This window comes from Trachinotus anak, unplaced genomic scaffold (genome assembly GCF_046630095.1).
Source record: "Trachinotus anak isolate AG129_WGS33_773 ecotype Australia unplaced genomic scaffold, CSIRO_AGI_Tana_v1 ptg000011l, whole genome shotgun sequence".
Taxonomy (NCBI): Eukaryota; Metazoa; Chordata; class Actinopteri; order Carangiformes; family Carangidae; genus Trachinotus; species Trachinotus anak.
The window spans coordinates 18,537,476-18,555,652 of record NW_027273862.1 but is presented as its reverse complement, the minus strand read 5'-3'; the positions used below and the strand labels follow the sequence as shown (position 1 = coordinate 18,555,652).

General features: G+C 40.5%; 1 protein-coding gene across 1 annotated transcript in view; it reads left to right on the top strand.

The window, feature by feature from the left end:
- The window catches only part of igdcc3 (immunoglobulin superfamily, DCC subclass, member 3), a 58,364-nt gene extending 40,876 nt beyond the window's left edge, over positions 1-17,488 (top strand). The window contains exons 8-14 of the mRNA XM_071489476.1: positions 4,864-5,111; positions 6,296-6,460; positions 7,015-7,203; positions 7,647-7,751; positions 8,025-8,160; positions 8,315-8,525; positions 9,058-17,488. Coding sequence (XP_071345577.1) covers positions 4,864-5,111; positions 6,296-6,460; positions 7,015-7,203; positions 7,647-7,751; positions 8,025-8,160; positions 8,315-8,525; positions 9,058-9,183 — 1,180 coding nt within the window. The 3' untranslated portion in view covers positions 9,184-17,488. The remainder of the gene's footprint in view (positions 1-4,863; positions 5,112-6,295; positions 6,461-7,014; positions 7,204-7,646; positions 7,752-8,024; positions 8,161-8,314; positions 8,526-9,057) is intronic.
- Positions 17,489-18,177: the final 689 nt, after the last annotated feature.

Here is an 18,177-nt window from a genome sequence, read left to right as displayed (position 1 = left end):
ATGCAGAGGTTTCTCCCCTCATGACGCTGACCTTCACGAGCAAATCGGACAAGGGAAGGAAGGGGAATCGATTTTACATTTCATTCACACACACGTATGCACACACATTAATCAAAAAGCAAGTGAGCCCGTATGTGCACAAATAGACCCTGTGGTGCATGCCATCATTCATTTTGTGCCCGCGCATAATCAAACATGAAAATTCACAAACGTGTTACTCTTAGCTCCTCGTCTGCACACACACTCTGCACACAAAACGCACACAGAGAGGACACAGCTACGTGAAATGCTGTATAAGATGCGGTGATGTCAGAGAAGAGCTGATTGGCTGCTTCTGTAAACGGACTTTGCTGCTCAGGGGTGAGGCTGTGTGTTTGCTCTCTCTCTGTCACATCTCAGCAGATCTTGATGCGCACACCTACACACACGCTCAGGCACAAACACACACACGCACACACATTGCGGGAGTTATTGTTATCCCATTCATTATCGGCCTTTGCTGACCAGGCTCCTGTACAACATGCTATCGTGGCTATTTGAAACCTCTGTGAGAGCTATTCCTAATTACGTATTAGGCCTGGCCTCACTTATAAGTCTCTAAAGCTGGGGCGTGTAATCATCTAAGACGTACAAGCTGTGATCGCACATCAAACATTGTAATAAGCGTGAGGTTGAAAGCTAGCCTGTTTTGTTTTGCTGCAGTTCTTCCTTGTGGTGAACAAAGGTATGAATGAAGTTTAATCTTTTTTCTCCAAATCATTTAGAAAATTCTGTTTACATTCGTGTGAAAAAAGTTAAATTTCTATAGTACAGAAGTGAACATGCTTCAAGTGTGTGAGCGCTGTGGTGTGTTTTCTAACTAATGACCAACATCTGAAGAAACAGGCTTCTACTCAAACCTGGACATTTTGTTGCAGAATCCTATCAAAGGGTCTTTTTTCTTTCTTTTCTTTTCTTTTTTCTTTTTTTTCCCCGCTGTCTTTCACCAAGACCTGCCTTTCTTGTTTGCGGCCCCTCTCTGTGCCCCACACCCCCCTTCCTGCCCCATTACAGAGAGCTGGGGCCTGGGCATTGGCCTTGAACTCTGACCCTGCCTGTAATCAGTCATATCCCTGGGCCCTTCCCTCCTCTCAGGCCACAGACAGCTCATTGCTCCTCCCCTCCCCCTTCCCCACCTCTTCCTCCTGTTCTCTTTTTTGTCCCCATATTTTTTCCCCTTTCCTTCTTGCTGGATCCAGAATGGCCATGCTGGCTTTTGATGGGGTGCTGCCCAGAGACAACGGAGAGTAAACACAGCCTCAGCAGCTGAACAACAGACCCCAGGCCCCACTGCCAGCCACTCCCCTGGCCCATGGCCTTATCCATCAGTCTGTGAAATGGCCTTGAACTGATGAGTAAATGATGGTGTCAACCTGTCAGCACAGGACAGCAAACAGCCCAAACTCAAGCCTTGTTCTTCCCAAACCTCTTCTTCTCTCTTTCTCAGACTTTATATCTTTCTTTTTACCTCACACACTGTGTGAATCTTTGGTGGTCCTGCTCTGCTGTTGCATATTAATGTAGATCAATCTACTTTTAAATTCTAGACCGAGCTATCTAATCAAAAAAGTCTCAAGACTAAAGGAGAGGTTCCTTGTCATTTTGTAGTCTTCTTGAATGAAAAATAATTTTATAAATATAGCATCCTACTTTGCAAAGAACTATTTTTCATTAAATAAAATAATTATTGCTAGACAATCCAAAGGATTTTGCTGCATAAATATATCTTTGTTCCTCTCAGTCTCTTGATTAATTCAACACAGTTGTGATTCAGCTTAAACCAATTCTTCTAAACATTGCAGCCTCCACCAGGTCTTTCCTGAGAAATATCCTGGTACAGGAAGGAATGTGGTTTACATTTCCAGCTGCAGCAACAGAGTACACTAACGCCTACTTCAAACAGCGACACTCTGCTCCTCATTTTCCTAATGATTTACCAAACCTTCACCTTCCAAAGAAGATGCCAAAGGGGAACTATAACACATAATCTTGCAGACTACAATTTTATATTATGTCATAACCAAAAAGAATGAAATGCTCTTCATCTCAAGCATTTTCACGCTTTCAAATGTCGAAATCAACAAAGCTTTCATCCTGGAAGTTGGAAGGGAAGCTTTGACAGCAGGTGTGGAATTTCACAAGCTACACGTCAGCAGCGTTGGTCCGCGTGCATGTGACTTGGCATGTGTACTGTATGTGTGTGCGTTCATGCATGTGTATGTCAATGTGCCTACATGCAGTTGGACGCTGCTGTGCCTCCAGAAACGATCAGCGTCTTGTGGAATTTCCCTGCCTTTCCTTCACGGCCCAGCCAGGACCGGTGACATCGGGTAGTGCGTCCCTGGGGGCCTCTTTGCTGCGTCTGTGGCGTCTGGTCAGGCTGCTGTCTGTCTGCAAACACTCCATCTATCGCTGATATGAAAGGCTGTCAGAAATGTGATGGTTGAGTAGCGAGCTGAGGGCTGGCGACTGCTGCCACCTCCGGGGTCAGAGGTGAAATTGACTTAGAGAGGGTGAAATACAGAGGGCCTCTTTGACCTGATAATTATCCAGATTGAATCCACCTGGTAGACCGGACAGAATAATGACTCCTCCACCTCGCAGCCTATTCTGACCCAGTTTAGAGTTGTACAGTAATTGTATCCCAGCACATCAATTTTGAAAAGGAAATGAAATGATTCACTCCTCCGAACTGCCTGCTGACCCAGAAGAGCAGTGCCCTGTCCTTACATATCCATCCTTACAAACCTCACTGAGGCTGGTATGAGGTCAGCGCTGTCAGTCGAGAGCTGAAATGCCATTTTCCTCATGTCCCATTTCACAGGTCCAGAAGGTGTCCAGTGACAGACCACGTGCACCGCACAAGGCTGACATGTTGTTCTCCCAATAAGTCGCACGCTTTTCCTCACGGGATCGTCCTGGCATTTCTTAATAAATCCTGATTTAATACACTGAGGATCCAACCTGTCTGTCAAAGAGAGATGACAATCTGCTCAACAGGTTCTTACAAACTGCAAAAGACAGATTAGCAGGATGCTGCAGGATATATTGAACTCCAGTGGCATTCAATTCTACTGGTTTGGTGTAAAGCATGGGAACAAGAAGCCAGATGGTTTTCCTTCCCTTTATGTGGAAAAATGCCTCTAATCTCTTAAAATGCCACGACCAAGGGCTACACCATCTACAACGTAGATAAAATGGACAAAGCCCTTCCATATTCCCAAGGTATTCGTTGTTTGTGTGTTGTCAGTTTTCCACAGCACACATTACACCTTAAATACAGCAGAAATGGCCTTGGCATGAAGAATTATTTTGTGCCACAGGGCCTCATTTCCATAGTATGTTAAATGTTTTATTTTTCCTTTTGCCGTAGGACAACCACAATGAGAAGAGTGGTTTATGTATTCTCATCTAATAACACCTACTCAAAATACACACACAGGCACACACATAATGCCCCCCATATATTTCTTCTATAAGAGAAGACAGGCCAGGTGGGAGGGAAGACAAAGAAGCAGAGATAAGAGGACGTGGGACAAAGAGCAGAGTGGTGGAGGTACAATAGTGAGGAGTGATAGTTGGAAGAGAGAGAATATAGAGTGAAGGTGCTGAGAAAAATGATTTACTGTGTGTGGGAGGTTGTGTGTATGCACAGGTATGTGAGTACATACCTGTGCATAGAAAGATGAAATGTTTTACTGATACAGGAAAATTACATTTTTGAAACACTGAAGCAGATTCATCAACTCCAACGAGAGATCAAGTAGAAGGAGAATCAGTTTGAAAGTATGTGCTTTGCATGAGTGAGGACAGTGCAGTGCTGCTGTCTGTAGTATTTGGTGTGTTTCTCTCACTCACTCAAACACACTCACAGTTGAACTCAGTACCTTGTGATCCTGACATGCTGTCACACTCATCTTTGCCGTCCGCAGTCACTACCTGAGGTGTGATGTCGTTAGAGTTTATTCAAGTCGAGGTATGTGACTTCTAGCAGACTTCATAGTTTTAGTAAAACAACATTGTACTCAAGTTACTTTGCGAAAGATTAAAAAAAAAAGGATCAATAAAATTTGATGCGCCACCAGCAGTGGAGGCTCATAACGTCTGTGTCGTAAAAGGTTTTGTTTTTTTGTTGTTTTTTTTTTTCAATCCCTGAATTTAACACAGCTCTATCAGTGTAAGCAAATTCTGCCTATAGATTTACACTTTGCAAATAAGTTTGTTTGTTGCTGTCTACCTTTATATTTCAGCTAATTTACCACAAAACAAGTGTGTAACATATCTGGATGAGTCTGGTAAAAGTTGTTGATTTCTTTTTTTCTTTGCTACGACCAGCAAAACAACATGGTTGTCTGTTGTGTGTTGTTTTGGGTAGATATGGCTCCATATGCAGAAGTTGTTCTGTGCTGTTACATGTTCTGTTATTGTGCAGCCTTGGTGCTGGTGTGCTCTGTATAAACTGCACATTAAAATTCCTCTAACAGCTTAAGGCAGGGAATCACAGTTTTCACCTGCTCAAAGGGTATATGATGATTATTATTGTTATTGTTATTATTATTACTACTACTAACAATTAAACCTGTGACACAAGCAGTACTTTTTACTATTATTTTACATTTGACTGTAAATAGTTTTACTTAGGTAAAAAATATATTGTTTTTCATGAAAAACTATTCAACAGTAGAAATGACTTTTTGGATTTGGACTTTAGATTTGTCACATACAGACCCACTAAAAACTACACCTGAAATTCTCCATGTCCTTTTTTCTTCTTTCGATTTCTCTCCTTCCTGTTCCACCTCTTCTCTCCTCCTGCTCTCACAGCACACTCACCATCTATGGCATTAGCCAGGAGGATGAAGCTATCTACCAGTGTATCGCTGAGAACAGCGCTGGCTCCACACAAGCCAGTGCACGCCTTACGGTGCTCTGGGCTGACGGACTGCCTGGTCTGCCAACCCATGTGCAAGCTGAGGCCCTCTCACCCACCACCATCCAGGTGTCCTGGAGGGAGCCCGATCAGAACACCCCGGACATCATTGGTTATGTGCTCCACATCCGCAGGACCTCAGGTGAGGCTGCACTGAAGAGCCAAACACTTACATACAACGGATGACGTAATAATAAGTTACAATAACATTAAAGATTCAAATAAGAAATAAATAAAGCATTGTCACAAGAAGTCAGTGTCAAACGTCATGTTGGGTGAGATGAGGAGAGGCTTTTGAAAGGCAACTAAAACCTCATACAGAGAGCCTAGGCCTGGGTTTTGGCACAACAGAATGAATGAGTTCAAGCTAAAAGACCTTTTCACTTAAAATTCAAAAACAGCTACAGCTAAATATTCATGTGCTGAGGATTAAATCTGTAAATCTGAAATCTATGTGCTTTTTTTCACAGAACTATGAACCAGATATTTTTTTAAAATGTGAATAAGCTGTTGTACTGAAGCAATGAAAAGAGACGGCTTTGACATTGTCAGAGAGGGTCCTGTTTCACAAAAGCGATTTGCGAGTACCGCTTGCATACAGATCACAAATGTTGGTGTCAGCATCACGTTTCACAAATCATTGTCACTGCCAAACTGCAGATACACTTCGGAGTCCTGTTTCCTCTCATGTGCTGAGTGTGTTTTGTCAGGGTGTTGTATATTTTTTTTTATCTTTACACTTTGGGTAAGTGTATGTGTGTGAATGTGTGCATATGTTGTGACAGTCGCACAGCACCAGCTGCTGTTCTCCTCAGTGGTTCTGTTGGATGGATAATTAAGGGCCCCGGGGGCTAACCAATAGGATTTGCTGTAATTACCTTTCCAAGATTGCATGGCCCAATTGATGAAGGGCTGGAGGTAGATAGTGGTTATGGCTGGATGTCTCTGGATTAAGAGCAATAAAAAGCTTTAACACATCCTCTGTAACTCCCACTTTTACCCCTGCTGTCCTTACGCCACCCCTGCAATTCAGCCAACCATCATCATTCAGGCTCCCGGGGCCAAACTGGATTAGCTATTACCTAACAGAGCTGCTCTGATAACACCAGTGAAATGGGCAATAACCATAAAATGATGACACAAACAGATTGTATCTATTGTTTCCTCTCTTGATCTTATTTTCCGTCACTTTAATGCCCGCTCCTCCTCCATCCCTGTTTTCTTTTCCCATTTGCCTGTCTTTCCTCTTTCTGTCTCTCACTCTTTTCAACCCTCACCTCCTCTTTCTGTTACACCACCCCCTCCTCCTCCATCATCCTGCTTCAGACCCAGTGGAGATGGAGTATGAGGAGGCCGTCAGTAAGGTGACGCTGCAGCAGATCATCAGGGACCTGGAGCCCTCCACCAGTTACACCTTCTACGTCAAGGCCTACACATCCCACGGGGCTAGCAAACCGTCAGAGAGTGTCACTGAGAGCACTCATGGGGAGGGTGAGCTGGAAGCAGAACACTTACCCACCAAGCCTTCTTTTACCAATAACAGACATGCATGGAGATCTGCGAAAGAGCTACATATTTGTAGTGCTTTCTGAGAGTTGAAATACGCAACATTTTGAGCTAATGCGTTTCAGAACATCCATAAAAGGTGGATAACCTTAGAGCGGTTACCCTGAAACTAAAATAGTTTTGGAAAGTGGTATAATTTGATTTGGCTAAATTTGTTTTTGTCTGTCTTTCTTGTTTACCTCAGTATAGGCTAGTTTTGAAACCAATTACAAAGATTGTAAAGTAAAGCAATTATTTACTTGTGACACATCTGATCAAAACCTTAATAACCATCCAAATTAGATTCCTATTGCTTCCTTAGTGAAACATAGTGAACCATGGTGAATGTGTAAAATGATCCCATCCAGTATATACTACTGCACATGGTGTCATCATTCCCTCTCCATCGATACAAAATAAAAGCGTTCCCAATAGCTGTTAGGTGCTGCTGCTATCACGTTGCTGTGCCGCTTTGGCTGACAGTCCGTGTTGTGTTGCAGTGCCAGCACCTCCCTCCCTCTACACCAAGGTGGTGAACAGCAGCATTGTGCAAGCAACGTGGGAGCCTTCCTCCAAGATGGGCCAACATCAAGGCTTCAGGCTGTATTACAGAAGAGCCCACACACCTCTCTTCAACGGTCCCATCACCTTCCCGCGCAATGTCACACAGTACAACATCGCTCAGCTGGGTGAGATAGCAACCATTTGTTGTTTTTTTTTTTTGTCTGTTTGGCTGTAAACTATTATCTTAGTCATCATTGTAATCTTATTAAACAAACCGTTTTTTATTCTGTAATGTGGGGCATAAACAAGCATCTCAGAATCCCTCTTTGGAAGGGTGCTGAATTGTAATCGAGGATAAAAAAAACTCCTACCTCAGAGAAGCAAAAGAGTTATTTAGGGAGCTTGTTACACTTCATTTCAGTAAGGAAAATGATTACTTTCCTACAGTAAAATATAATATTGGCAGTAATAGGGGTACTTCCCTTCGTTAACAAAGTTGACAAAATGTTTTTTTTTTCTGAGATGCTACACTCTGACAACGCCCTCTCAGATGCTTATTTTATTCTTTTGCTTTTAAAACCTGTTCCTCATTCATTTTCTGGAAATCTCTTTTCTGTCTTTCTCCCAGATCCTGCTCTGGTCTATGAGATAAAGCTACTTGCATACAACCAACACGGAGATGGCAATGCCACCATTCGATTTGTGTCACTTCGCGAGGCGGTGGAGAAATCTGGTGATTTTCACACACAAGCAAACACAACCGAACACAGCCACACATAACTACACACTGTCGCACATCACCCCAGTGCATCAGAGATGAGTACAGTGTACATCTCACTGAGTCACATGTGTCATCTTTTATCTTAGCACAGTCAAGTTGAGTGGTCATGTCTCAGTGCTATACACTATACAATACACTATACAATACATGCACACTTCATGACATGCCCTGGTTTATGCAAACTTTGGCGGTGGTTTGACTGTGATGTGTGCTGTATCTCCTCAGTACTGGACACCCCGTGTGACTGTGTCAAAGATGAACAGGGTAAAACATCCACTACAGGCATTATAATCGGCATTCACATCGGAGTCACCTGCATCATCTTCTGTGTACTCTTCCTCATCTTCAGCTACCGCGGCAGGTCAGTACGAACCTGACGTGTAAATCGCTACCGGCAACATGTGGACCCAATAGAAATAACTTGCCAATAATTGTTGTTGAGGTTCAGTGTCGGTCCATAATGTGTATGCAGCTGACAAGTGTTATATGTGTGTGTGTGTTGGTGTAATCCCTAGGTTAATGATCTGTAAGACGGTTCAGGCCACCCCCCAGGCAGGGCACAGCGCAGTGCTCGAATCTTCATCCTCTTCCCAGGGGGCCTCTGGGCTGAACGGGGCGGCCAGGAGAGAGATGGAGGTCAATGGCAGTGCAGCGGGGAATAAAGTGGTCGACAGCAACGAGCTCGAGAGACTTTTCACTCAGCCCAACACACAAGACACATGCATGGTGAGTCCTGATGGTGAGAGCACTGGTTCGGGATAAATGAAAGTCTTTTTAATCCAGTATGAGCTAAAGCTTTGTGTCTCTTTGGTTAAGAATAACTGCAGCGTCTAACAGTTTCCAGTTACCAGGACAAATCAAAGCAAGATTGAAATTACTTTGTTCATTATTAATTTAGTTTATTTATTATTACTCAGATAGAAACAGTAGAAAGGGAATTATTCCAGTGGATAGTAAAAAACAATACGAAGAAGCTGCAGTGTTGCTTTTGGCCTTGGCATCTGCTTTTTTTACTGTATACAATGTGATCAAAGATTTTAAAAAATACACTGTGATAAAGCAGTAAGGGAATTCAGAGAATAAACTATGCTGAGATTGCTCTGTACATAAAGAGAGACACACTGTATGTCTTTCCATCCAATCATGTTTCCTGTCTATCTCAACTGTCTGTCAATATAGATTAAAATATCCAGTGAATTCTTTAAATTCATCCTCTATCTAACTCTGTTTCACTACTATTGTCTGCATGTGTTTTCAGTCGGACTCCTACGTGCTGAACGACACCCAGCTGTCTACGATACCACTGGATGAGTTTGCAGTGGACAGAGAGACACAGTTCCAGGAGTCTCCTGCAGCAGGAGCAGGTCACCACGACCAAGGCTAATCATGTATGAAGGCTAATTCAAGGGATGCTATCCACAGTGTCCACTAAGACTCTTCTCTCACTCAGGTTGACAAGTGTTTCTTTTCAAAGTAGTTTTTCCTTTTGTGCAAAGATGTTTTTTATTGGTAAGTGAAGAAGTTCTAGAGGATCTAGGACTGTGTGTCGGAGTGTTTTTGGCCTGGGTTTGGAGAGCTCTCTTCTGATGGACAGCTGTTTCTAGCTAGGCAGGCCAGTTAGATGTTCTTTATTTTTACAGTTTGGTCATTTGTAGGGCTGTCACTTTTAAAAAAAAAATGTAATGTAATGTAATGTGAACATAAATTGGCATTTTCACAAGCTCCTGGCGAGGCTTCTGATTAATCGATCAGCACGGCTTTGCACACTGTTGTCCTCCTCCGCCATTATTTTTTTAATTTTTTAGCTTAGTTTACTGATAGGTCAACAGGGCAGCAATGTGTCTTGCTGATTGTGAATTTTCAGCGCACCGTCCAATGGACCTCAAAGTATATTACTTCAGACACCCTGTTTCGGTTATAGACTTGATTTCAAATTATTCATTACCATTGGAATCCCCCCCCCCACACACACACACACATTTAAACAACGGCGCAAATTTCTAACTAAAAGTGACAGCCCTAGTCATGTTTTATTTTTCTGGTGTTGGGCAGCACAGAATGGAGGCCCCAGAATGTCCTTGTTATACAATGATGATTTTATTTTTAAGTTTATATATATATATATATATATATATATATATATATATATATCTTTATCATCTATATCTCAAAGTGGTTATAGGTTATTGGTCTTATCTCTACTTTTCTGTGGATGTCAAAGACTTCTGCTGCCTGCTCTCACCTACCAATGATTCCACCTTCTTGCTCACAGAAGACCTCAGCCTTCTTCCAGGGATTCGATATATTCTGTCTCAGGACTTTGTTTCAGTGATATCAGCATTTTTTATGAGTTCTCAGCCTTCATACAGGCACTAGACTTGGCTGTGTGAACCTTACGATTCAACAAAAACCTACCTCAGCCGGAATGAATGTGTTGCGGGAAGCTTTTAGGGACTTTACCTTCCCCTGTGCTCACAATTACTTTACATGCGGAGGAACTGATTGGTTTTAAAATGACAAGATCAGGTGCCGCACTACCTCAGATGTCAAGAATCTTCTTCTCTCTTCTCCTGCTTGTTGAAGCAAAATGAAAAAAACGAGTATCCAACGTGAAGCACTTCCAAATGCTGAAGTTAATGTTCTACCTCAAGATAACAATGTTCATGTTGTCGCTGTTGTTATTGTTGTTTGTCTGTTTATTGCATAATGAAACCCCCCTCGCCCCCCTGCCCCCCCGTGAAACCCTTCCTTCCCTCTGTTGATGAATATGGTGTTTGTAGATTCAATGTCAGTACCTCATGCAAGTTGACAGACTGATAACACTGTTGTACGAATTACAGTATTTTAGGAATATGTATGAATTATTTTGTTCCAATGTAAGTTTTTTTTATTTTTTTTTTTTTATCAAAGATCATAATACTTTTTTTTTTCAAATGTAGTTCCCTCATTTGAATGAAAAGACCATTAGAGATACACTGCATTGTTAAAGATTTTCAGGACCATTTACCACTGAGATGTGACACATGTTCAATTGGACATAAAATCAAAATATCCAAATAATATAATACACAGACATCATATATGTGTTTAAAATTTGCTGTGTGTATGTGTAATTGTGTGTCTGTGTGCAGATATTTTATTGACTGAGTGAATGTTTTCATACATATTATCATGTATGTAAAAAAAAAAAAAAAAAAAAAGAAAAGCTAAAAATATAAGCACAAGTCTTATCAAAATGTCCCAAAATATATTCTACTATTGTCTGTGTAATGACTTAAAGGAATAGTTTGACATTTTCTGAAACAGACCTGTTGGATTTCTTGTTGGTAGTTAGGTGACACGACTGCCTCTTTATTAAAGTACGAACCTGTAGCCAATAGTAATTATCCTATCTTAGCATGTACGAGATGTAACGTGTTAATTACTGAGCTTTAGAGCTGCTTGTTGACAGATTTTTCAATTTTTGACTAAGCCAGACGAGATGTTTCCCTCTGCTTTAAGTCTTCAGCCTCCCAGCTCTATCTTCATACTTAAAGGAATTGTTTGACATTTTGGGAAATAAATCATTTTTTTCAGATGGAAAGTTAGTTGAGAAAAATTGATACCACTATCATGACTGTATGGTAATTCTGAAGCTAGAGCTTGCAGACGGTTAGTTTATTTTAGATTAGCATAAAGTCTGGAGAAACACTAACAAATCTACCTCCTAGCACCTCTGAAGCTCACTAATTAACACGTTATATCTTGTTTGTTTTGTCCGTACAAGTAGTGTAAGAATGACAGTTAGCTTTTTTACAAGGGTTTGGGCCAGGCTATTTCTTGACTGGGAGCAGTGACTTCCTGCAGTCTCCGCTGTCTGCCCAGCAACTACTCAAAGATATTTAAAAAAAACAGACATGAGAGTGGTTAAGTGGTCTGAGACGAGTGGTCTCAGACTGTTCGACCTGTACTGTATTTCCCAAAATGTTCAGCTATTCTTAAAACAACACAGAAATAACAGTGGTATTGATCCCACAAAAGAAACACAAACAAGCTGTTTCCCAAAATGTTGAACTATGTCTTTAATTTGAATTGCCAGCAGTGTATCTCTAAGCTTTTTCTGAATATTTGTTGCTGCAGTGCTCTTAGTAATTTTGTTTTATGTCACATTATCTGCCTTCTTTTCAAACAAAGTCAGTAGCCTTTTACACTTCTGGTGCCCAGGAGACATGACAGGTGCTGATCATGCTTGTCTATCGTTACTCTCTTCCCAAAACCACAATTGCTGCTCAGCTTTCTCCCTCCTGTCAACACTGACGAGTTAAAGCGCTTCAGGAACACTATGTTTATAATAAAGCTGGATGCCGATGACCACTGACAGAGAGCTGGCAGAGGAAGATAGAGGGTTGTTCGGTGGCTAAATGATTGCAGGGCTTCTCTCGCCGGCTCTCTGCTCAGTGTCATCACATACTGTACAGGACTTGCTCTGATGCATCATAATTACCCTACCTCAACCCTGTTTTTGGCCTTTCTCTCAGGTCTTAATGAAGAAAACATACAGAGTACGAACAATGTATAAGAGGAATACACACACATATAAATTTATATATATTGCAATTGTCGAAACGTGTTGGACAGACAGACAAAAAAGTAGACAGAAATGGATACAAACATACAAATGGAGGGAGAACTTTTTAGGACCTTTATCTTGTGCACTAACTTTAAAACAGTTTGTCTTCATGCTTAGCTTCTAGTGGGTGTGAATGGTTATCATCAGATTTTTTTTTTTCATATGAGAAGCTTTTAACTTTATTTTTCACTGGTGTTTGACTTTATATCCTTTGTGAAAAGTTTGTCTGTGAATAAAATAAACTTAGCAAAGTGGGTGACACCTACAACTCCAACACAAATACAATTCCACACAATTGGTTTATATATTTGTCCTTCTGGCTCCTGAACTCATTACCTTAATTATGTTGTATTCATGTGCTATGGTTGAGATTCTTTGTATGAGCAGCCAAATGGGAAGCACCATTGATATCAGCTTCCTAGTTGTAGTTCATATTTGGTGATTTTAGGAATTTCTGACAGCTACGGTACCATCCACTCAGCTAAAAGAGGAACAGAAATGTTAACAAACCAATGCTGTAGTTTAAAAAAAAAATCAAGTTCAAATTAATTTTAATTGATAGGCAAACTAACGTTACAGGAAGCAAACACCTTCACCTTTATCTACATTTTTTTTTCCATCTAACATGTTGAATCCAAAATGGTTCCTCATGTTACCTCTCAGGTAGTTTGGCGTAATCCGTTCAGCAGCTGGGCTAATGTGCACTTCCAACACTTCAAGTTGGAATAACAGGAGGTTTTCTTGTTTTTCCCATTCTGCTGTCATTGCATGAATGCAGCATAAGTTTCCTTAGAAAAATTGGAAAAAAGCATTTTTTTCTAAATGCACATTTCAATTATTTTGGCCCTATATATATTATCATATCTTCTGATCATCCATGACATTCCTTATGAGAGTTGTACGTGTCCCCACAGCAGAGAAACACCTGCCATTTTAATGTCTTATGCAAACCAGCGTTATACACAGTTTCCATTTTAGTGACCATCTTAGGTACTGTAATTTTATGCCTTTTAAAGTTATTTTCTATGCTTTGTCTGCAGATTTTCTCCTTGAATCCATTTCTTGTATTTTATTGTACACTTTGGTGTTAATACCATGTTACAAGTGTTGGAAAAAACAATAATGTTACTTATCAAAATAGCAGAACAAATGCCTGACCTAAATGTCTCCTGCTTGTATATTTATTAATTACCAGTATGATATTTTCTCTCCAGGGCTGCTGTAGCCTTAATCAGTGTTTTTACTTCTGTTGAGAGTAATTCCACTGGGGAAACAAGTGGTGTGCTTTTATTCCTTACTTCCTTCCTTCCTCTGTCCCTCTGTGTAATTTAGGGTTAATCTCCCGCAGGAAATTGTCCACATGTCACCCGAGGATGTGACAGGTTTTAGTGCCATACTGTTTAACCTGATTCACTGGGAATGTGGTGCAGTGACGATCATGTTTACATGATTAGATGTTGATAGGTCAGGTTGTGGTGTTGCTGTGTAATATTAGAACTTGTGTGATTTCATGGAGCCCTGAAAGCTGTTCTCACTGACTAACTAGTGCTATAACTCCGTCAGCATAAGGGACGAGATGATTCCTTCACCGACACAGTTAGTAAAAAAGGCGCCTTTGTCATTTGTATTTTGCAGCCTTGGGAAGTGCTTTATCACCAAACTCTGCTCCTGTCAGTTAGCCGGCCTCCTTTTTTCATTCCTCTTGAATCCTGACCTTTGGACAGGGAGAGTGTGTGCTCAGGGACTCTCTGATCCTTGTGTTATATGTATATCAACAGGCCACACTTGGCCTTCTGGACTATATATGATTTTCATCCTTAAAACCTGCTCTTTGCCCAGTTCAGACAGATTTGCAGTTAGCAATGCCCTCATTGTCGATAATTTAAGTAAGTAAGACAAAATGTTGGGCGGAAAATGAGTATTAAACTGTCATGTTACAAATGGGAAGTTTCTCAGAAAATACTTCAACTGCCTCCTTGGTGTCCCCAAGGGTAATGAAAACAAGGATGTAGGGATCAAAAATTAACATGAGGTTACATTTTGCATTTTGTGAGGCCTATAAATCCTTAACAAGTTTCACTGGATTACTTAGAAGTGGTCAACCTTGCTTCTCGCTATTAAACTCTGATAACTAAAAACTTTGGTTACTGGACTTTTAGCATTTGGTGTTTGAATTACTGAAATTCATTCTAAAAGCTGAAACAATTATTTGATTAGTCAGAAAATTAATCGGAAACATTTGTACTTAATCTTTAAAGCAAAAATGCCAAAAATTAATCAGTAGAAGCATTTAAACTGTGAGACTTTGCTGCTTTCCTTCATCATATATAATAGTAAACGAAATATTTTGGGCTTTAAACTGTGGGTTTCGTAGACTAAACAATTAATCGATTAGCTGAGAAGATAATTAGCAGATAAATAGATAATGAACATAACCGTTAGTTGCAGCTGTAGTTCATTCAGACTTCTTCCAGTACCCTCAGGTTCTCACAAAGAAGGCATCCTGGACTGTGTATGTGCAGGATTTATGTTACATTGTTTATGGAGCCAGTACATGGCTCTAAATGGTAAAATTACACATCTGTCTGGGTAGTTGTTCTCTTAGTATGCATTACCTGCACACAGGTAACCAGATCAAGTCAGAGGGACAGGGTAGGCTTAGACTGGCTAGACTGACATCGTATCACTGCATAATGTCTGTTCTGGATCAAAGTACAATGCTGTAACAACCATGAGGATGTTTAGGAGACCTGAGCTATTCTGACTCTGGTTTCCTTAAAAGTCCAAAGACTGATGACACAAGCCTCTTCTTGAAATATCCTTTAAATAATGTGGTATTGATCATTGTGGCACCAAACGACCATCCGCTATGATTGTGAATTGATTACATTTCTGATGCATTTATCTCTATGGTGTTCTGCTCTGAGACCCTGATGACTGTCAAATAATGCTGACTTTAAAGATTTTCCAAGTAATTTATACTCTTTGTCAAATGGTGATTTAATGTAATTGTACTTTAATGTTTGAGATCGGTATTATATTTTATATACCTCTGTCAAAAAGCAGATTGGATCCAATGTATTTAAAGTTAGTGGACAGAGAAAACCCTACAATAGATCTGCATGAGAAACGAAAAGCTAATGTGTTATTTTACCTGAGATGAAAAGTGTTAGTTAATCATTATTGGACTTGTGATGGTAACACTGTGATATTTAGCCGAATAATGGCAAAATAATGTTGTGATCTCAATATGGTGCTATTGATGGTCCTTTCTCACATTGTCGGTCAGTCTGTTTTGATGGTGTGTATTGATGAAAATAGGTTGAGTGACCTTTTCTGTTGACAAATCTAAATCTGTCTTGCCCTCGTTGATGTCTGATGATCACCTCATCCTCATCCCGTTGCCACCAGTCATGTTCACATGAGTGACTCGAGGTGAGGTCCTGTCAGTCCTGTTACCTTTAAAGTGACAAGTTGTCTTCATTTTACCTCACAAACCATCTTTGCTTGAGGAGAATGTCCGTTGTGTATTGATGTTGTCAACACGATCTGAAGTCGGTCCGTCATTCTTTATTTGGCCACTGAAATAAGAAAAGAGCTCCTGAGTAGAATCTACTCGGCAGGTGTGATTGACCCTTACACCTGTCCTGTGAAATTAGCATCAAACATGAAAGTCAGTGGCAGCCTCTAAGTGAAACATCACTGTTTAAGCCTGTTTGCAGAGGACATGCACTGTAAAATCTCCCTGTATAGAGAACCGTTTCGCAGATTTGCTTTACATTCGTGTTTGTGATTCACAGTCTAAACTTCCTGCTGCGCTGTAGGCGAAAGGCTATTTAGTCTTAAAGGAAGAATGATGCCAATATATTGTTGCCACATTAGACATTAGAGTATAAGAATATTTGACCTCCTCTTGCCCAGTGTTGCTGGTTTGCATTAAGAATTTTACTCAAATGCTTAAACTTGAGAGAGATGAGATGATAAGAGATGATATAAAATTCATCTGATAAGCTGCATCAGGACAGATTGAGAAAATTTTGTGTTCATGTGGGACCCTGTTGCTCACTGTCAGAAGCTCACTGAGAAATATCAAAATATGTTTTCAAGGCCTTAAATCTGTTGATTCTGATGTGTCAAAATACAAACATGGTGAATTCAGATTGCTATATTGACCACATAACACTGCAATTCCTGGTGAAGCTCGTGATATGAGCGGAACAGTCGTCCTGTTAAGCACACAGGACATAACCTCAAGCACAACAGTTGAATTATGTGAAAGGCTTTGAAGGTGATTTTCATTTACTCAGTCTTTTGTTTTCTAGTGAAATGTTTGCTTGCTTTTATACTGAAAGAATTTCTGTTTCTATTTAAGTTAATGATCAATAGGTCAGTAAAATATCTAACCACAACAAAGGGCAAGAAAAGGGAAATTTTTCAGCCACTTCATTTTCACTACATTGTCAGTGAAATTGCTTTTACTGCTACTGCAGTTTATTAAAAGAATTAAAATTTCAATTTAATCTATGCAGTTTTCTTTTTTCTTTTTTTTTTTTCAATCGCTGCAGGGTTCAAATGTGGTGTCAACTTGAAACCAAAAACCATATGCATTGCCAGTTAACTAAGCCTCAATCTTTGTAGTGTAACCTGTGTTTAGTCATTTTGAAGGAATTAAGGGAGCACAAATCTCTGACGTCAGCCCATGATCACACATGTGTCCATCTGTCTGTCTGCCTGTCTGTCTTGTTATGGGTCTGTCAGCTGAGGTCACTGCCTCTCTCTGCTTTTACTGTTAAATTCAGGTCAATATGAGATGATTTAAATTCTATAAGCGTTGTCAGGGATCCCTACTACTATGTTTCCACAAGGTTATGTGTCTATGCTCTCTCAAGACCAAGGTGTTGCAATTATAAAGCTGTATACATATTCACATATACTGTATGTACTGTATGTGTGTATGTATATGTGTAAAAAGGCAAAATAGACCATTTTTAGTGGTTTGTATTGTTTTAGGGTTCATTGTGCAACATTGAAGAAAAAAAAACAATAACAGTGATAATAAACTAGCTCTAGTAACAATAAATCCAGAAACTGTCTTTATTTTGTGTGTGTGTGTGTGTGTGTGTGTGTGTGTGTGTGTGTGTGTGTGTGTGTGTGTGTGTGTGTGTGTTTGTTACCCCTTGGGATCTTTTCCAACCTTGTCAGGACCAAAGTCTGGTCCTAATAAGGCAAAATGTCATTTCTGATGTCCTGGTTAAGGATTTGGGTTAGGCTGTTCACATGGAATGGATGTCAGTGCAATGTCCTAACAAGGATAGCTGTTCAAAGTTGTGTGTGTGTGTGTGTGTGTGTGTGTGTGAGTGACTGGTGCTTGCTGGATAAAGAAGCATAGTTTTCAGCACAGATGTGTGTTTGCTTGCTTGTTTCCTGTGGTCCACTGAGATGCAGCAGATCAATCTGAGCCAGGCTTCTCCTCTCCCTCCCCACTGTACCTTCCTTTTCCACTGTTCAGCACATTAACTTATGGCCTGCTGGCCAGACAAAGAGTATTGAGCACAAGGCCCAGAGCTCCTGGTCGATGAAGGTTGGTGCCAGACTTCTAATCACTGTGAATCCCAATGCATGATTGAACTTCAAGACAAAGAGTCCAATATGGATCAACCTCCTCTTCTTCTGTCTCTCTATCTGGTTTTCTCTCTCTCTTTTGGGTCAGGCATCAAAGGCTAGTTCAAGCTTATTTTCGTAGCTGGTAGCTTTGATCATCAGTCCTGT